General features: G+C 43.6%; 1 protein-coding gene across 8 annotated transcripts in view; it reads left to right on the top strand.

Annotated features, from left to right (window-relative positions):
* elavl4 (ELAV like neuron-specific RNA binding protein 4) overlaps positions 1-21,751 on the top strand; it is a gene marked incomplete at both ends in the record, with an annotated part of 86,202 nt that overhangs the window by 2,950 nt on the left and 61,501 nt on the right. For 2 of the 8 annotated variants that reach the window (XM_080000244.1, XM_080000243.1), the window contains one exon: positions 15,007-15,030. The exons of 5 other annotated variants lie outside the window; for them this stretch is intronic. In XM_080000244.1, coding sequence (XP_079856370.1) covers positions 15,007-15,030 — 24 coding nt within the window. Of the gene's footprint in view, positions 1-14,991; positions 15,031-21,751 lie in introns of those variants that run through there. One more of the 8 variants, XM_080000245.1, reaches the window with a different exon arrangement.

The raw sequence follows: 21,751 nt of genomic DNA, 5'->3' as shown, positions 1-21,751 counted from the left end.
AGCAGTGTTTTAGTGACGCATTCTGTCTTTTGTTGCCGCTCACATTTGTAGCACATTTTTGTTGTTGGCAATGAGGCGTATCTGTATGAGTGTGTGTGCGTGTGTGTGTGTGTGTGCGTGTGTGTGTGTGTGTGTGTGTGTGTGTGTGTGTGTGCATGTGTGTGCGTGTGGGCGCGTGCGTGCGTACACGTGTGATTACCCTGGTTAAAACAGACCATCGTTATGGTGATTAATGGTGCCTTCATTAAGCACAGCCAGATCATTTGCATACATTAGATAAATGTGCTGGAAGATTCTAATGGCTTTGGTGTTGTGGAGCATTCAAAGTGCCGTAGCGTTATCTTACCTTTGTGTTTGCAAAAAAGGAATTTGATTTTAATGCTGCACAGCACCATTAGCCATTTCCTAATTCTTTGAAGGTTGTCAGTGTCAAAAAAACATTGTAAACTGCCTTTACAATACATGTTTGCTTAAAATGCGGGTGTTGTAGCTCTCGCTCACGTCGAGCGTTTGCTGTCAATGCATTTACTTAAAATATACAGCCGAAATAAATCAGCTCCTTGAGCAGACAAAAGTTAATTGAAGGCTTTGCTGAATGATGGAATGCATGAATAAATGAATAAATAGCTAAATGGTTTCATCCTCCAACAGTACGCCTGCAGCAAAGTTTACTATTACCTCCTCCCTGTGTGTGTGTGTGTGTGTGTGTGTGTGTGTGTGTGTGTGTGTGTGTGTGTGTGTGTGTGTGTGTGTGTGTGTGTGTGTGTGTGTGTGTGTGTGTGTGTGTGTTGTGTGTGTGTGTGTGTGTGTGTGTGTGTGTGTGTGTTTGGTTTTGTGGGAAATGTGTTCATTGCAAATGTCTGTGTGTTTTATTTGTTTGTTTTTCTGTTGAAATGCATGGTCCATATATGTTTTTTTCTATCTACAGTATGGTAGTAAACAAAGAGCCTGAGAGCTCAGAGATTTAAATATTTCTTACTTCTGATTGCTGATATTCCTCGGTTCATAAATGAGCATCTGCAGCATCGGGGCAGCGAAAAGGAGGAGCAGGAGATTCCATCCTGGAGTACAAAAAGGTGTAATTAAAAGGGCACGCACACTGGCCTGATCTGCAGAAACAGCTATTTATTCCGGAGCCGAGATATCTTTTTTATTTTTTTCCTCCAAAGCTTATATCTCCGAACCTGCAGCACTCCGTGCTCCACCGCTGAATGTTGCTAATTTGTAAAAAGCTTGGCTGATTACCCGCCGCAGGCAGCCACCGATCGCTATGTGACTCTACGCTTTGTTTGGAAACTCACTTTTTTTCCCATTTAACATCAACAAAATAAATAAATAGAGCTGCATTTGCCTTCGGATCCACCATAGGAGGAGGAGGAGGAGGTCCATCACCATCATCAATATCATCATCATCATCATCATCATCATTATCATCATCATCATCATCATCATCATCATCATCATCATCATCGCCATCATCATCATCGTCGTCACAACAACTCAGAGGGGTTGGGACCGTGGAGCCTGACTGGCGGAGAGCAGAGATTTTGGGGTCATCTCTCTTGCACAACAACCATTAAGCTCCTTCCATCTGCCACGCACTGCATCTCCCCCTCTTCCTTGATTGCGGCGTTCTCTATAAAACAGGAAATTAGTTCATTTATGCCTCGCATCCCTTCTTCCCTCGGCAGTGGCGGCGTCGAGTGTGCTGCACCTGCTCGTGCCGAGGGAAGAAGGGACTCAAAGAGAGAGGAAGAGAGAGAGAGAGATAGAGATGGATGTGCAAAACTGAGAGATATTTTCAGAGAAAAGCTGTTAAAACACAATGATGGCTGATTAACACGGGGCCAATAGATGCAAAGAAACACGACAGTTACTCGTGTAGAAATCTGGAATAAAGAAGTTCTTTAAGAAATTATCAAAGGCACACACTGATTATAATTTATGTTTTTCTTGTACGTTCTGAAATTTTAGTTTATGTAATTTTTTTACATATACATTTTCCAGTGACTTCCTTATTTACAAAGTGCATCACTGAAGAACGGTGGCGATGAAGTGTAGAACACAGATTTTATTAGACATCAGAAACATCATGACACTTGACGAAGAGAAAAGGAAATCAATTAAAGGACCGAATCATGACACATACTGCAAATCATAAATGATCACTATGACGACAATTAAAATTCACAACAGTTCTTGGAATTTAATCACTGTCTGTGGTGAGGTGTGTGTGTGTATGTGTATGCTGCATGTCTCTATAGGCGTGTTTGCTTATCAGAATGTATGTGTGTGTGTGTGTGTGTGCGTGTGTGTGTGTGTGTGTGTGTGTGTGTGTGTGTGTGTGTGTACCATGTCTGGTTTTTGTGCTTGATATGAACACATGTGGTGTGTCAGTTACTTGGGGGACACAGAGGCTGATAGACACTGAGCGGGGGGTAGAGGGGTGTGTGTGTGTGTGTGTGTGTGTGTGTGTGTGTGTGTGTGTGTGTGTGTGTGTGTGTGTGTGTGTGTGTGTGTGTGTGTGTGTGTGTGTTTGTGTGTGTGTGACTGCGCATCTGTGTGTATGTGCTGGCCACCAGTGCTGCGGGGGGGGCCTGGTGATCAGCAGCTGAGCCTGAGCCTGCGTCCCGCTGGGAGCCGTCACTGCAGAGTGGAGCAGGTGTCTGCAGGGGAACACACACACACACACACACACATACACAGACACACACACACACACACACACACACACACACACACACAAAAGTCGAAGGAAGTGAACTCGAACTCTTTTGTCCTTTTTTTTCCAAACACAAGCCTCTAATTTTGATCTTCCTGCAGGGTGCATTTCATAACTCATAACCATATGTTTTCCATCATTAGTTGTCGTTCTTTTGATTTAAAATATACACAACCATTGGCCCTAGACAAAAGAAACACACACACACACAGACGGCAGGATGTGGATGTGATCTATAAACATCGCTCTGTTTCCCCCCCGGGAGATTCAGCTGCAGACCAACACAAACGCCCACGCCCAAAACCAAAGGTCGGCTCCTCGTATTCAGGCACTTTGACCTGGATATAACCAGCGGTACATTTTACCTGCGTTTTGATTTTGCGGGCTTTGAGAGTAGTGTGCACGCTGAACATCGTCCATTTACTGCTTACTGCATGCACCGTGCCCTGACCGTGTTGCTTTGGAAAACACACAAGTCAGTGTCAGTCATATTAAAATGATGAACATTCACTTTCTGTGGGAATAAGTGCTTCATAATAGCAGCATAGAGAAAAAAAAAAATAATAATCATCATAAATATATCTGTGATAGGCCTACAATAGGAATGCAGCTGCAGTATCAGTTGGTATACATTACATAATTGGATGGGATAAATAACCAAAGCAACTGCCTGTGGTTCCCTCTTAGTTATCATTCTCAAATAGTTTCTTTATATTACAGGAACCAGTGTCAACAGGTTTTGTTGAATTGAAACTGGGCATGTATTCAATTATATTTTTGGTTGTTTCTCTATTTAATCACTATTGAGATTTCTCTATTGAATTTGAAATTTTGAAATGCCGAAAGGTTTTATTGTATTGGTATAAAAAATTATAATACAAATACAATATGTAAATGCATTGGCCCCTAAAACCTTGACAAAAGGGGTATTAGTCCTTCACTGACCTGCATTATTGTGACTGTCATAATCTGCTTGGCGTGGCTCCGCTCACCATCCCTTTCATGAGCAAGACAAATGAATTTTTTATACCAGGTAAAAAAGCATGTAACAGAAAAAACATTCAAAAGGTTCTCGTACATATACGGCTCATTTTAGATTATATCCAGAGTGAATCGCGATCTTAATTGGAACGGACACACTTTCTTCCAGGAGAAGCCTCCTGACCAGGCAGGGTCTGGCAGCCATTTTGAGAGTAGGGGAGTGAGGAGCGACAGCTTATCACGCTCAGCTCTGTCCGCCCCGTGTTCTATGATGCTTGAGTGAGTGTCCGGCTGGCCTCCCGACGTGTTGACCAACAGCACAATCTTTTTCCCCACTCTCTCAAAATTGATAGTTCTCAAAGCCGATGCCTTTTTATTGATTTGCTAATTGCTGCGGAGGCAAAGTGTCTGCCCTTCGCCATGAATAAATGATGCTTCGCTGACGTGTGTCTTAGCGCCGGGAAGTGACTGGCAAAGTTGCAGTGTCTCGCCATTAGCCGCACCATGATATAATTGGTGGGCAGGCCTTGGGCAAAATATGGAGCTTAAGTGGTCTTAAATGTGTGCTTGAGCTGTGATTTTTTTTCAAGCAATTGATTGGTCTCAAACAAGACGCTATTCTTGCAAGTCTCCCCAAAGCAAGCTAAGTTATCGAAAGCAAATTAAAATACTGCAGGTTTATTGTGGTTTTAAATGTTCCATATGACAAAGCAACAGCATCATCATCAATAGTCTAACTCCACCTCTCCGCTACCATTCACACTACACGTAATGTATTCTACGGCAGCATTCAGCCTTAAAACGCTTTAATACCAAATCTGCCCTGAGCCGGAGCATTCACTGGCAAGGGTATAAAATAATTTAATTTATAGCAGCAGAAGAAATATATTTAGGTGGTAATTATTTGTCAGGCATATTCTTCCTATCGCCCTCCTCTCATTCCATGTCTGGAGTATTAAGTTTACCTACCTTGGCTTTGTGTGTGTGTGTGTGTGTGTGTGTGTGTGTGTGTGTGTGTGTGTGTGTGTGTGTGTGTGTGTGTGTGTGTGTGTGTGTGTGTGTGTGTGTGTGTGTATGTGTGTGTGTGTGTGTGTGTGTGTGTGTGTGTGTGCGTGCGTGCGTGCGTGCGTGTGTGTGTGTGTGTGTGTGTGTGAAGGAGAGACAAAGAGCAGTGGAACCATATGGACCACCCTTCCTCTATATAAACATTGCAAGAGAACTCAAACATAATGATTAAAAACGACTGCCGTGCACACACACTTATTCTTATTAGTACATGAGCGCTGTAAAGTATCTGTTCTCCGCGGAGGAGAAGGATAACTTTTTTTCACTCTCTTTCCTCAAACGGCTAAATGATTTGACAACCCAAATTAATTGAAACAAGTCTCAGAGCGTGTAGGCATTTCAACCGCACCCCGGTGGAGTTATTCACGTGTGCTGCGCTGCCTGCTTGCTTTTCTTCAAGCATGAGAAAGAGCAGTTAAGCATGAAGTGACATTTGGAGAGCGGGGCTTCTGCAGCTCGGGCATGTCTCTGTGCCCGGCGCCGTAGGGCAGCGCCGTAAAGGACTCTGGCTCCCGCTTGAAGTTTTTCTCTATCCAAAATAATAATAAATAAAAGCCCAAATGTAGCCGTTTCAAAAATATTTTACAATGGTTATGGTTATTTTTGTCACGGAAAAAGAGTACAAAGAGTCAAACGTACAAAGCAGTAAGCAGTGGTCAATGCAATCATTATCCTGTATGTGTGTCCGTGTGTGTGTGTGCGTGTGTGTGTGTGTGTGTGTGTGTGTGTGTGTGTGTGTGTGTGTGTGTGTGTGTGTGTGTCCATGTGTGCATGTACAGTATATTTGTGCATCCGGGTGGGTGGAGAGGGTGGTGTGATTAAAGTCCAGACCAGATGGACCGCAGCGGTCACCCCGTTAGAATGGATGTACCCCGACCAGGATCAAACGCAGACTGGGCTACCCCCCCCACGGCGCACACCCACCACCCGGCCCCGAAACCCACCACCATCACCACCACCCAATGACCGGCAGACCTACCACACTGCCGCCTGGCCACCAATGAAACAGTAAGATGGCACGCAAGAGAAAAAGACAATAGAACAGAATATAATTTATTTATTCTTAGGATGGATTTACCAGTGATCACAAATAATTGAAACAAAGAAGTATGATCAATTGTGTTATGAAGATAGATAGATAGATAGATAGATAGATAGATAGATAGATAGATAGATAGATAGATAGATAGATAGATAGATAGATAGATAGATAGATAGATAGATAGATAGATAGATAGATAGATAGATAGATAGATAGATAGATAGATAGATAGATAGATAGATCTTTACAGGGAAATACAGTAGCTTATATCAAAACAAATAGCCAATAAAACAATATAAAGTAAAAAAGAATAGAAAATAAAAATGTCAATATACCAAAAAATAAGAAGAAGATTGTCTGTATGTAGAATTAGAATACTGTATGAAGCATTCCCTTAATTCTAAATTCAGTAGATTTGGAATTATGAATACCTCAGCCATGAAGATAGTTTTTCACTGTACAATATACTGTATAATATATCACAATAAAATAATCAAAATACTGAATAGTCTGTGTATATATATATATATATATATACACTTATATATTACGATATCAAGATAATTTCTCATCCCTGTAGCAGTGATAATATTGATTCCCTGTACATTCACTCGTACAACTCTTTGCGTTTCCTGCTGATGGTCGGGTTGAGGCGGATGCGGGCCGAGGTGTTGAATGTCACCCCAAGCTGCGGGCCACTCTGTCGTCCAAATGGACACTAATCCACCAGTCCCATGGAGAAATACACAGCCCGGTGCCAGGACGCACGCCACGCCCCGCAGCCACCGCACGGCTAATCCACTCTGCTTTGGTTTTAGAGCTGAAGCTCTGAAAAACAGAGGGAACGACCATAACGTATTTTTTTTTCTGCATAGTAGTTTTGATCGGGAGGAGTGCTTTACCCTCCTTATTCTTTCAGATCCAGGCAAGGTCCTGTTGCGTCCACATCAAACCACTTTGAGCTCAAACCGAAAGACGAGCACAAGAGGAAGTAGAGAAACGTAGGCTACGCGGCGCCATTATAAAATCATGTATTTTATTTCATGAATTAAAATAATATTTAAATAACTCATATTTCATATATACTCATATACTGTATAAACACATTTCTTGATCATTGGGAGTGAAATCTGAGTGATTGTCAATATTGATCCAGTATTGACAGAACAGCTTTAGCCAAACCCCACGCAATGGGGCAATTCTCGGGTTTGTGATGCGAAATCTTAAAAAATATATATATCATTAGATTTTTTTCTATCTTTTTATTCCGATTAAAAAGTTGATTTAGAAAGTATGACGTACACTCTTTTGCTCCAGATTTTAACATTGTTCATAATTTACTCAGAGCTCCAATGAATGCTTTTTAACCTACGGTATAACATTGAGTATTTACTCGTCATCTCAATGTTCTCTTAACGTTGAAAATAAAACAACACAAAATGTCACCTGAGTCCCAGCCCTTCCTGCCTGGATACAGTGCTGAGGTGTTAATGGATGTCTGCTGTCTGGGAGCCGGAGGAGAGGGATGACGCTGGGGTTTGTCGCTGGGGGAGGAAACGGGGGAGTCAGAGGCTGTGTCACCCATTTGTTGATTGTTACCGTCGGAGGGTGGACACCTGCCAGGGGAGAGGTGATCATCAATCTGAGTAGCGCAGCGAGACGCTGCTGCTGGCAGAGCCTCGATACAGCAACTCAATGGCTCCTTCAAGGACAAATGAAAAAGAGTGGGTAAGGCTGGGCATACTGAGGAGAGGACGCTTCAGCACATTAAATGTATTTAGCTGTTCCAAGGCATGCAGAGCCGCTCCGTGATTAAACAGACACAGTTGTATTCCACTTTTTCCCCCTTACTATTTCAATTTTATGTTATATGTAAGGGATAAGAGTCAGCCAGGCGGTCATTATCGCAAAATAACCACAAGACCCCAACGCAAAGGGGTCTTGTATCACTGAAGGGGGTTATTTTGCCATAATGACTAATTGGCTCTATAATTATTTCCCTTTGTGAGGCAGAATACTGTTTTTGAAATAATATTATAACTTGATATATTAGTATCTAGTTTTGCTTCTGTTGAGAAAAATACTTCCACAATAACGTAGCTCACACTGCGTGCAACGAGGGGACGTGAATCCAGGCGGAGAAGTGACGGTCATTGTCAACAGATCAGCAGTCATTATTCAGAAATGACTGACGGCTGATTCCTGCTATTGGCCAATCAGAGTCGAATATTCCACAGAGCCATGTAATAACATTGTGGATTGTTCACCGAAATCATAGCAGGTTGTTGTATAGTACCATTAAACAGTGAACAATGGGTTTGGGGAAAACAGCATTTATTTTTTCAAACCCTTTTTCTTTGGGTGCTGAAGGTATTTTCTAGGCACACCTAAAGGTGTCTGCTGGCATCCTCACTTTTCCCCCTTTAAATAGAATAGTCTTATTATGCAGAGGCAAAGACAGGTGTTGAGAGACTGCGTCTGACAGATAACTAGGGACAGAACCGAGAGCGCCCGCAATTATCGCTGTCTGCACCCTGCATCACGCTGTTATACTGCGAATTGTGGATTAGTCACCTTCTACTTTCGCTCTGCGGCTTGTTGTACTGTTACAGTACAATTTCTATATGTACACGGTGACAGGTCAGAGCCGCGTCGAACCTCAGAGCAAACATAGAAACAAGGTTTTGCATTCCTATACCGTAGGCTGTACTTTAAGTTGATGTATGGGTGTGTGTCAGAGTATTGTATGTATTTGCGTGGGTATGGAGGCAGTGGTGGAATAAGCTCTGCTCAAGTAAAGATATAGTCCTACATGTACTTTCCCTTAAATGTACTTAAGAACTATGTATTTAAAGTATGTAATACTGTGGGTGAAAAGTAAAAGTACTTGTCATATCCAGTGTCCTGATGTAATAGAGCCTATAATTTGGCATAAAATACTACTGTTCCTTTTTTTCTGCAGATGAGTGCTCATGCAAATCCTAAAAACAATTTTCAATAAAATAGCAGATGTGGAGTGATAGTAGTGTACAAGTATTTTGATGGAATGGATCATTGATGAACAATCTTTAATTAGCAGTTTGATAGATCCAGTCCGTCATTATGATATACTCAAATCTAAATCCTATGAGTGATACTAAAGTACTGTAAGAAAGTACTTGTACTTCTTTGCTCTCCACCACTGGAGAAAACCGATGTGTAAATGTCACAAACGCTGTGGAGCTTTGAGTTGGAAGTCGAGTCAGTTTGAAGTGTGAATCTCCTTCTGGACTGGTCGTCATTTGCATCAGCAAGAAAAAAAAAGACGAGAAAAAAAAACAAAAAACCTCAAAAAGGCTCTCCACCCGCAGCGTGCGGTTAATCCAGGAGGGTCTGTGCGTGGGTGGGGTTTAGGGTGGAGATGGAGGGCAGGGGGAGTTCACGACAATTAGCCAGATCTCTGCTCCACGAATTAGCGGGTTTCAAGGCTCTTCAAGGCCGAGCTCCAGCGAAAAGACCCTCTGTAAAGCTTCGCTTCTGTGGAAGGAACGCTGTAAGATTATGATGTTGTGCAGGAGCTGAGACAGAGAGAGAGAGAGAGAGAGAGAGAGAGAGAGAGAGAGAGAGAGAGAGAGAGAGAGAGAGAGCGCCAAGGCCAATCAATAAAGTGGGCCTTCATCTTGCTGACTCTGTGGGTGCCAGTCCTGGGTTAAAGCCACAAAAGCTTTTTAACTTTCAAAACTGTAGCCGAGGAGGAAATTAATATCGTTTATCTTCTTATAAAAAAAAGGTTTTAGCGTCAGTAATCAACGGGAAAGCAGCAATAGATTTGGTCGCTAAGCACATTTGTTTCGTGAAACGTTAAGGAAATGGCAACGCAATAAAAAAAAAGCTATGGTAGGAAAGCTTCTTTAAAAAAAAAAAATTGATTACTGTCTTATATAATACTTTCATATAATAATGCGTTCATAATTTCTTCCTTATAATTAATTCACCCACAAATAGTTGGTGTGTGCGTGTGTGTGTGTGTGTGTGTGTGTGTGTGTGTGTGTGTGTGTGTGCGTGCGTGCGTGCGTGCGTGCGTGCGTGCGTGCGTGCGTGCGTGCGTGTGTGTGTGTGTGTGTGTGGAAAGGCCAAACCCACAGGATAATAAGCTTGGTGGCAGTATCTCTGTCTTCCAGGCTATAAAGTCTCTCAGCATGGATGCCCTTGCTAGAGTTATTTCAAACCCCTCCCTCCATCTGCCGGTGCACAATATTGCAAAGCACAGTGTGTGCTATTAACTAGGACATGGTGGCAACATGGCTCCATCCTCATTTTATATCACGCAGAAGAGAGCACACCGAACATATACAGCAACCCTCCGCATCACAACTACAATGCAACAAAAAAAAAGCTTGTGTAGATGGATGATTTACTAAAGTTGCACTTTTATTGTTATTTTACGCCACCGCAGTCCGTGGTGAGAACACTTTTAATCAGATTGAGTCTGTGTTTTCTTCATGTGATATTACCCTTTGAAGGGGGCACTTATTCAGATCGTTTTATACAGAGTGAGAACAACGACCTTGTGTATTTCCTCGTGACACTGTCTTTTATGAGGGAGGCAGAGGAGGAGGGAAATCACAACCCTGCGTCCTCGCCCCGCTATTTGACAGCCTCTCAAACAAGCGGATATATACAGTTTAAAAGGCAGAAGAGAGCACACCGAACATACATAGAGAATGTCAAAAAAAAAGGCATGATATCATATTATTTACAGCGGGGTGGCGGGCTGGGGGTTATTAAAAGCCAGGCGACAAAACACTCACTTAGCGGGAGGGTGAGGGATGGTTTTGCCAAATCCGAACCTTTTATGAAGCTCCGTCAGAGCAGGTGAACGAGGTAGAAATGAGAAAGTGGAGTTTTTGGCGTCGGTTGGGTATCCAGCAATTAATTCTACTGTCGGGGCAGGACAAATCTGAAGGGGCCGCAGCAGAGAGAACGGAGAAGAAAGAGGATCGGCTTCTATTTTAATCCAGTCTCTTTGTGTTTGCTTCTACTTTTCCTTCTCACTCTGGTGTATTACTACGGCCTGATCCGGACAAATCTCACATCCAGGGTTATACCCAGACTGCAAGTGCAACATTTTGTATTCTGTCAAACATTTCTTGGTGTAGCATACCATGTGTGTGTGTGTGTGTGTCTGTGTGTGTGTGTGTGTGTGTGTGTGTGTGTGTGTGTGTGTGTGTGTGTGTGTGTGTGTGTGTGTGTGTGTGTGTGTGTGTGTGTGTGTGTGTGTGTGTGTGTGTGCTCAGGCCTAATTGAGAGTGTAGTGAGGATTCTCATTAGTATGGGAGGTGCAGGTTCAGGCGCTGGCAGAGCGCTACGCCAGCTAGCCAGGCAGGTGGAGAGGTCAGCGGTGGAGTGGAGACCGGAGAGCTGCAGATCAGCGCTCTCTACTTCCCTGAAGATCTACCCCTTTCACTCTCACTCTTTTTATATTACCAGATATAAATATATACCTTTTTTTTTTTTTTTTCTCGTCTTTTTCAGTATTCATACTGCGTGGGGATGTAAAAGAGTGGAAGCATGCTGCACAAAAGAAAATATCCAGCTGTAAACCTATGACAAACAACATCTAGACACAATTGTCTACACTGAGCTACAACACCAATTATCATCTGCAATAATTCAATCTGTGAATTACATTTCCAAGGATATGTGGACGCACAGCATTTAGAGAGGAATAAATAGCCATAAGAGGTATAGCTTCATTGCCAAAGCATGTCTTGTGTGTAACCTACTAAAACAAGAAAAAAAAGAAAGGAGAGAAATCCCACTGGGGTTAATGGACTTCCCCCACTTACATTAGCATTGCCAAGCCTCACACAGCCTCGCACTAATTGAATCAAAGCAGCATGAGAATGAGCGATGAGTAAATGACTGCCTGTCTCTGCTGTGGTGAACACAAAGGAAATTGTACTATTATGTGTTGGGAAACTGATGATGTTTTGATCCCTTGTCAGGCAACAGGAAGACGTTACTAAGGGAGGAGCGATTTCCATGCAGCCTGTGGAGGCTATGGGCTTATATGGTCTACTCAGTTATGCAAGTATAATGGGTTTATGTGTAAAAAAGAAAGGGCGCTTAGGCTTATGAACCATGTAGCAGGAATGCCTGTATGAGGCATTGTGTGCTTGTGCATTGTGTTGTGCCTGCGTCTGCCAGGTAACTGGGTTTCAGGATGCAAGGGCTCCCTCTTCTTGTCTGACTGGGATAGGAAGCAAGAGTAGAAAAGGGCTCGGCGCCAAGACCACAGCTTTGATGCTATCGCCTTGATTTTTGTGAAAACCCGAATAACTGAAAACTCTAAATACACTGAATTTTCTGCCGAAGCAAACATTTTGGATGCTACAAATGCGAGATTAATGGTAAATGGTCCTTGCAATATAATTAGAGTGGGTATAGAAAAGATGTGTGCGCTGGGAGTCAACACTGTTTTGAAATAAGCATTTTTAAGGTGTGAATGCTTTGGTGGTGTTTTGTAAGAGGATTCCCATGCTTTTAGCCTCATCAATGGCCTATAAAACCATAGAAATGTAAAAATTGCAAGAACAAACAACATTTCATGTCCAGCAAGCAACTTAAAGTGGAAATCAATACAATCGTCTATGTTGGGTGGACAAATTCCATTCAAAACTATAACTTTTATCAACTTTATTTGTCAAATCATTTTCTAAAAGATATGCCGTCTTCTCACCATTTTTTTTTTTTTAATTCCAGATGGAAACGTTACTGAACACAACCAGCTAGGCTGGTGTATCAAATTCACTGTGGCTTCCAATTTCCCTTCTTGCCGGGAAAGGCGGACAAAGCCACCAATAATTGAAACAGCATATATGGAGAGCATATACATGACGCAAATACATTGAATCACTGCTTCTTATAAAGTACCAGCATAAAAAAAAATCATATACATGATTTTTTAAACAAAATAATCTTACGGATTACCACTTTAACTTTATAGACTTCGTGGCGATCATTAAGGCACTATAAAACACTCAGTTTCTAATTAGGCGTCAATACGTGTCAAAGTGGATTTTATTTTTATTATCTAAGAGTAAGGTTCTGTGGTCGAAGTTCGGGGAAAATCCCCCCGGTGCTCCTCCATCCCCACGGGCCGCAGCGGACCACACAGCCGGGCTGCAGCGCTCTCCTCCCGGGCGCCTCCCCGCCGCCGCTCCGCAGCCAATGGGAGGCTCCGCCGAGCGGCTGGAGCTCCATAAAGGGCTCGTTAGGGAAAGGCGCTGCTTTCTGCCTTCTGCTCTCTCGCTCCGTTCAGCGGGCATTGCTCACTCCCGTTACGTAGGTTTTTATTTGTACATTTATTTTCCTTCATCCATCCTTTTCCACGGATAAAGCCGCGAAGATTTTTATTTTTTCTTTTTTTTCGGTTCTCACCCTGGAGGCGTAGCGTTCTTTCCCCCACTTCAGGCGTCTTCAGTCCGGTTTGGAACCATAATGGTCATGGTGAGTTCACAGCACAGGGCAGGGCTTCCATGTAATTTCCCATGCGTTTGTATAAAGATGCATCATACTGCAGCAGGCAGACAGGCAGTCCTGTAGCCTAATTATACACATAATAGTAAACTGCTTGACTGTAGAATTCCGCATGCAGCGCGTATCGCCTTTCTCTAATAAGTTCGTGTTGGTCTGTTTTATATATATTTCACTAACAGTTCCAATACAAGAAGCACAGCAATTTAGGTGTGTGAATCACACCTGCCTCGACAGGTGCACGCCTCAAAGCGTGCAGGTGCATTTACTGGACCTTAAAATGTAATTTGTAATGTAGATTTCCCCGTGGTGGGACTAATAAAGGTTTATCTTATCTTATCTTATCTTATCTCATGTAACTCAAACTTATTTTCTATCATGATTTATCTGGCAACTAAATTGTATAACTTGGGTTTCAGATGTTGTTTTATAATCAGATTCTATAGCATATGGTTTATTTCCTGCACTGATAGATGCAGCTGATTGAGCTCATTGATTACTGAGTATTTGGCTTATTATAAGGCTAAAGTGAACAATTAGTAGTGGCATTATGTATGCGTGCGTGTGTGTATGTGCAAGCATGCATATAGGAAGTACTGTGTGCAAGTACATTAGTAATGGCATAATGTGTGTGTACATCATTGTGTGTGTGTGTGTGTGTGTGTGTGTGTTTGACAGAGAATGAGCAAGAGACAGAGTGTGACAGGGAGAGAGACACAGAGACCCACAGCCTGAATGTGAGACTGTGTATCCACAGTGGGTGTACATTTTACAGGGTTTTTAACATGCAGCCTGTAATAGCTAATTTATATACACAGCACAGCACAGCACAGGCATCCTATTACAGAGCGCCGGAGGCTGCAATCACTCTGCTAGAGCCGCTCCACACCGCTCTGCCCAGAGCACTCAGGCACAGACCTCAGCAGCAATTGATTGCTTTGCTGGGATCCAAAAAGCCTTTTCTCTGCCAAGCCCGGGCTGAGGCTGGCGTGTGCCGACGAGGGCTTGGAGCTACCCGGAGAGCGAAGGTGTTAACACTCAAGGAGGGTGGAGGAAGAGGAGGAGGAGGGTGGAGGAGGAGGAGAGGCGGATGGAGAGAGAGGAGCAAGGCGAGGAGCCAATCACAGGGTGTGGCGGCGGGGTTGGGGAGGGGAAAGTGGGCGGGTTCTGACCTTCCAGCTGAGCAGGCGACTGGGCGGGTGGCTCTGGGAGGGAGGGGAGAGGGGAGGGCTGGAGGAGGGAGGGAGGTCTGGAGGAGGGAGGGAGCGAGGGAGGCAGGGAGGGAGGGCTGGAGGTGGGAGGGAGGGAGAGAGAGAGGGAGGAAGGGATGCTGCAGCCCAGCACTCTCCCACTCCATGCTCAGCATTCTCCTCCCAGCATCCAGCCGCGGTGGAAGAAGGCGATGCCTGCGCTCCACGCCACCAGCGCCCTCCCACCCGCTCGCCGCTGAGACCCGACACCGACACAAGGGGGGAGAGAGAGAGGGAGAGAGAGAGAGGGAGAGAGAGAGAGAGAGAGAGAGAGAGAGAGAGAGGGAGAGATTAGGAGACAGCTCTCGAGGAGACTGGCAGAGAGAGGGAGTCAGAAGCGTTGCTGCTGTTTTCTCTGTGAGTGTGTGAGTGTGTAAGTGTGTGAGGGGAAAGAGAGAGCGAGAGACACCACGGCCGGCGGCTCCCAAATGGAGTGGAATGGGTTTAAGATGGTAAGGAAGACGGCTGCAGGCATCCTGCCACACACTCTGCTGTGCTCTGTGATTAATGCTTTTAATTTGGACAGTCCAAAAGATTAGTTTTACTACTAGTAATGTACTGACCATCCACTCTGTACTATCTATCTATCTATCTATCTATCTATCTATCTATCTATCTATCTATCTATCTATCTATCTATCTATCTATCTATCTATCCTGTTCATCTCTGCTCTTTTCCATCTTATAGTCTATTTCGAAGCACTTTAAGAGGTAAAAACAGTCCAGGAAATATGTTGAAATGTTGTTCAGGCAAGACAGTAGGTGTTTGTATTTGACAGGATTTGCTGGAAGAGAGAGGAAACAGTGAGAGAGAGAGGGAGAGAGAGAAAGAGAGAGAGAGAGAGTAAACAGAGAGAGAGAGGGAGAGAGGGGAAACAGAGAGAGAGAGAGAGAGAGGGAGGGAGGGAGGGATGGAGCAAGCTTCCATGCTGATACTAGTATAGTATGCAAGCTGGGTGGAGAGGTGAGGAGGAGAGATGGAGAGAGCGGCATGGAGGGGAGGTAGCGGTAAATCAGGCAATAGCACCTTTTTTACGGTGAGGATGGGGGTGTAATCTCCTTTTTCTTTTCTTTGCACCAGTCTGAAATACTGTATTTACCTGCACGCTGTACTGCAGTGAGGTTAGGTATAATGCTGCATGCAACAAAGACGGGTGGAGAGATAGACCTTTATTTACTTGGATTTGATGTTGATTTCTGCAAAACGCTGCATGTGTAACGTAGTAGTGGTTGATTTGCTGTTTGGTAAGCTGCTGCTGTGGAAACTGTGGGAGATGGAGTAGATCTTCTGAAACGCACATGTCTGAATTTCCTTTCCATGCTTCCTATAGGTAGCAGTGTGTATGTGTGTAAGTAACTGTAAGTGTGTGTGTACTTCTACAGGTGACATTGTTTTGTTTTGTTGTGAGGTATTTCATATTCTGCCAGTTGCTTACTTTAACTTTCTATTCATCCATTCAGCTGTTGATTTATCTGTCCATCCACCAACCCATCCTTCCATCCACCAACCCATCCTTCCATCCACCATCCATCCATCCATCCATCCACCAGCAAACCCATCCATCCATTAACTCACCACCCATCCATCCACAGCTGTCAAGTTGTCAATGAATGGGTGGAACTAATACAAATTTCCATTAACATGTTCTTACACCAGTTCTTTTCACATTAGCGATAGATTTCCTTATCCTTTAAATGTGCTTTTTATTTTAATCCCTGCAACCCCGCAATGTCTACACAACCAACCCCAGCGTTGTGCTTTTGATTCCAGAAGCATCCATCCATGCATCCATCCATCCATCCATCCATCCACCCGTCATCCATCTTTCCTCCTTCCAAAATGGAGCCCTCGCTATTAACCAAGTCGATTTCAAGACTCACTTTCGCATTACCATCAAGAGCATTGAGGTTCGTTTGTCAACGAGTAAATGTTTGATTGTTTGCATACTGGCTTCTTTTCCCCTCGCATGCAATCAAAATGCTAATTGAATCGAAAGGCAATTCCCCCGGTCTGGTGCTGAGGCTAGCGGCGCTAAGCTCGCAGCCGTCTCCCTGGACAGTCGGTGCTAGCAGCCTGCTGCAGCGCAGGCACAGGGGCTTGGCAAGAACACACAACCCAAGGAGACACAACATACTGTAGATGGAGGGGGCAAGGAGGGGAGGAATACAGAAACGGGTGAGCAGAAAAATGAAACAAGTAGAAGTCAAAATGTAAAGGAAAATGAATGTATGGTGGCGAACGGGGACTGATGAAGAAGAGCAGATATCAGGATTAATAGTACAGATAATAAACATGAGTGCTCTGTACTCCTCCGCTGCCTCCTGCAGGGAGACCGTCCTGTGCTTAGAGACCAGCCATCAGATCATTACACACATACGTATACACACACACACATACACACATGCACATTGAGGTGCACACACACACACACACACACACACACACACACATACACACACACACATGCACACACACGTACACGTACACACACATGCACGCAGTGGCTCAGTAACCCTCAGGCAGAACACCGTGCTCCCTGTCCAGCCTCCAAGCTCCAAGGTTACATACACATCAATGCTAATAGGAAGGGTGTGTGTATGTGTGTGTGTGAGTGTGAGTGTGAGAGTGTGTGAGTCTGTGAGTGTGAGTGTGTGTGTGTGTGTGTGTCTGTGTGTGTGTGTGTGTGTGTGTATGTGTGTGTGTGTGTGGAATATATTAGCTAGAATTCACTGAGTGCATGTTTGCTTTCAAATGATTTAAATGTAACAGAGGTAAGGACAACCATGTCAATGAGGTAAAAGGGAAGGGAAGGAAGGGTTGATATAAAGTCCATGGCCGTCGCTTGGAGCCACAGTTAACTCAGGGTAATGTCACTATGACACTCAAGGACAATGGAAATGACTCACAGGCATTAAGCAAGAGCTGCTACAGTAACAAAGAAATAGGGGCGAAGGGGAATATTAATACAACACTTATATTATCTTGTCAGTCTGCAGTGTGTGTGTGTGTGTGTGTGTGTGTGTGTGTGTGTGTGTGTGTGTGTGTGTGTGTGTGTGTGTGTGTGTGTGTGTGTGTGTGTGTGTGTGTGTGTGTGTGTGTGTGTGTGTGTGTGTGTGTGTGTGTGTGGGTCTGGGCAGCGGCTGGTGTCAGTGCATCAGACTGGGCAGTGGGACTGACATGCGTTGAGATGCAAAGTGACATGTCTAACCAGAGCCTGATTAAAGCACAGACGAATGAAGGGAATGAAGGAGAGAAGACAGGGACAGAGTTGGGTCCAGACACTTTCCTTTTGTTTTGTCCTCTCTCCATATTTACATACAAGGTTCAAAGGTAGCTTTTCGTTTTATCATATCATATTTATCCTGAGTGAAAAAAACAATAATTTTATTTTTATACACCGTTCTTTGCTGACGCCAGAGTTGGAATGGATGTCGGCACGGATATACTGTATTGTGCCAAAATCGACCTTGATCAGCAGATCTGTGATTTGTTTTCCTGCCATTATACATTATTCCCAACCCCTTGTAAAAGTATCTTGTTGCTGTGGAAATAACCGCTCAATCTACAAAATCAACCTTCCCTGTTTGCACACGTTTTGTCATTTTGAGAGGAGGGGTCAAGTAACACCATGACTGACGATGATATCCATCTCGAAAAAAGTCCATTTTGACCCGTTACTGCAGCTTTTTTACCCCCTCAAGCCTTGTGCACTTGCTCGCATGTAACCAGAATGATCAAATTGTTTGAGGCTCATTTCACAGTTTTAATGTGGGGGCAAACACAGCCGGGTTTGGGTTCGTCCCTGCTGTAGCGGCCTCAATTTTAATTTAGGGCTGAGCGATTAATCGAATTCAAAGCGACATCGCAACTTAACAGAATGCAATTTTCTAATTGCAAAGCCTGCGAAGTGAAGAGTGTTTTTTAAATGTTTATGTTACACAATCTAACAAATAGGGCGGTCCATGGCCGGCTCTTCCTATAAGCGAGATAGGTGGCTGCCTCCCTAGGGGAGGTGCGGAGAGAGAGCAATCGGGGCACATTTTGCACGCCTATCTCCCTCTCCGACTGTACAGACGGTGCGTGCGCCAGCAATGGGGTGCCCGCGATCGGTGCGGCAGAACAGTGTGTTTTTATTTTGTTTTACATTTCCTTATGGAACGAAACAAGTGCGTATGGAACAAAACCGTGCGTAATGGGGACACTTTCTCCATGCACCCCGCCTAAAGGGATTGTTTTAACCCTCTGCGCTGCCCCCCGCTGAGACCCGGTGGTCCCGCCCGGGCCACAGTGTGCTGTGCTGGGCACGTGGTGCTGGCAGAGCTCAGAACGCCTGTGGAGTCCGCACGGAGCCTCTTCCAGAATAATGCATCGTTTTTGTTTTTTGTTTTTTTTAATGAGCATAAAGATGTCCCTGAGTGCACAGAGCAGCGCTCAATGTATGTGGACGTATGTGCGCAACAGTTTTATGAAAAATAATTCATTTCTGCTGAAACACTGCATATTTTTTGAATTTTAATTTTCAGATTCTAACAATTTCAAGGCTTGAAGTGAAATCAATGACTCATATTCTTGAATCTTGAATCTTGAATATTCTACTGTGATTGAAGGTTTTTCTTTTTACAATTCAATTGTGAAATAAAGATATGTTATTCATATCATTTCATGCATCAATTCATCTCATTTCATCATTACACGTAGGTTTGGCCTACAGTAAAAAAGGAGTTTATATGTTGACCGTATCCAATGTTGTGTTGCTCATATTATATAAATTATTGCTTGTGTTTAGTGGATAATACAGAAAATAAGAAACTTAAAAAAAACGCATACTAAATCGCAATCGCAATACTGGTAAAAAAAAATCGCGATGCAGTTATTTTCCCAAATCGTTCAGCCCTACTTTTAATGGTTGATCGTGGCTGAGTATCTCATTAAGAACGCCAGCATGTAGTGTATTAATGTGTGTTGAATAGCGGAAGAGCCAGATGTAAACAGCAGATAAGCAGAGTTTGCTTGGTTGATGGCGTCTGCCCCTGCTGGATTCACTGCAGTCCCAGTACATCGACGGTGATTAGCTGAGGCACGCGGAAATTCAAACGGTCAAATTATTGCGGTTAGTAGGGCTAGCCTAGTGTGTCAGCGGGAGTTTTTCTGATGTGTTGTACCTGTATTTGTGTATTATTGTGTGTGTGTGTGTGTGTGTGTGTGTGTGTGTGTGTGTGTGTGTGTGTGTGTGTGAGAGAGACACCAGCCAGTCAGCTAATTACTATTATGTTTATTTTTGATTTTCTGCCGTCAAATTGTCATGACATTTAGACCGCACGTGACAGTGAGATGTAAACCTGTGCTTTTCATTTCACTCTGGTGCATGACCAGAAAAAAGGAGAAAATAAAAATGGTATGGATGGGCGGGAAATCATCTAGGTATTCCACAGGTAAAGGGTTAAAGGTCAAGCAGTTAAAGAAACAAAAACCCATTTATAGATTTGCCTGCAGGAAATGAAAGCACACTGGTTCATGTATATAGCTGATGATGATTGAATTACATTACATTACATTACATTACATTACATGAATCTATTATATAATACCTACCAGTCATATGCTTATTATATTTATAATTTCCAGATTATTAAATATTTTTATTAGTACCAGAGGTCAGAGGTAATTATATTGTATTATATAGGTACTCTGTGACCTGACTGTGTGATTCAATACTACTAATACTAGAATTACTGTAATTCTAGTATTAATACTAGTACTAATACTGGTACTAATCACAGACAACAGCAAATGCCTCAAATCAAAATTTCTGTGCTACATTATATACATTTAGCAAAATAATTTATTGTCTATAAATGTCTTTTCCAGTTTTCCAGTTTCTTTTCAACAAAGGCCGGATGGAAGCAGTTAATGAGCCTAAAGCCTGTTTGAATAAGAACCTGCTGTAACAATCTCTGTCCCAATTAGTATGCTTTGGTTTTTAAATATTCCTTTTGTGCGGAGCCTAAACACACATGAAGATTCACAAAACGGTCACATTGAAAATTTAATAGGCTTCCACAGCGATTTCCTTCATTTATTTAAAATGTTTTTCTCTTTTTTGAAAGCTAGTCTGAGCGGCATGTTGAGGCATTCTGCTGCGAGGGGAGCGAGATTCACAAATACTAGACCTAATTCCTTTGGCAGCGACTCAAACTGCTAGAGACAGACACATAATCAGCTGGGGAGCGTCAGCGCCTCAGCCCACGAGCAAACACAGGACCGAGCCCTTGTTGTGCGTCGCTGCTTTTCAGAATAAATATCCAGACGGAAAATACAGTGGGAGCGGTATTCATGTGTATATCGCCCTTTGTTCAGTCACAGATACGGACTCTCTCTCTCTCTCTCGCTGTCTCTCTCTCAGCGACTTTATTGCACTCTTTCCTTTCCATTTTCCACCCAATCTCTATCTCTCTATCTCTCTCTCTCTCTCTCTCTCTCTCTCTCTCTCTCTCTCTCTCTCTCTCTCTCTCTCTCTCTCTCTCTCTCTCTCTCTCTCTCTCTCCCTCCTGCTCTCTCTCTCTCTCTCTCTCTCTCTCTCTCTCTCTCTCTCTCTCTCTCTCTCTCTCTCTCTCTCTCTCTCCCTCCTGCTCTCTCTCTCTCTCTCTCTCTCTCTCTCTCTCTCTCTCTCTCTCTCTCTCTCTCTCTCCCTCCTGCTCTCTCTCTCTCTCTCTCTCTCCTGGTCTCTCTGTCTTTCTTCATCTCTCATCCTCCACTGTACCCTGTGTTTTGGTATTTATACAGACGTTTGGATTTGAGTGGCAGTTTCTCCTGAGACTGTGTGCGAGTGGCTGACTAGTCTCATCTGCATTTTGCATCCCAGGAAGAAAGAAAGCAGCAGAAAGCACTAGCGTGTGTGTGTGTGTGTGTGTGTGTGTGTGTGTGTGTGCGTGCGTGTGTGCGTGCGTGCATGCGTGTGCGCTGCCTGTTGTTCAGTTTCAGCAGCAGCAGCTTAACTGGCCCCCACGCTGTTGCCGTATGATGTTTAAAGGACGTTTCAAGGTCACGCTTTCGACAGGGAGTGACTTGCCTTGCCGCCTCCGTTGTATTAAACATTTATGTATTTCTGTAGCCCAATGAATTATAGATCCAACATGCAACCTAACATGCAACAAAATGGCACTGTGGTTGGA

The sequence above is a fragment of the Zeus faber genome (assembly GCF_960531495.2).
Source record: "Zeus faber genome assembly, chromosome: 1".
Taxonomy (NCBI): domain Eukaryota; kingdom Metazoa; phylum Chordata; class Actinopteri; order Zeiformes; family Zeidae; genus Zeus; species Zeus faber.
Note: the sequence above shows the minus strand (reverse complement) of the source record. Positions and strands in the feature narration are given on the sequence as shown.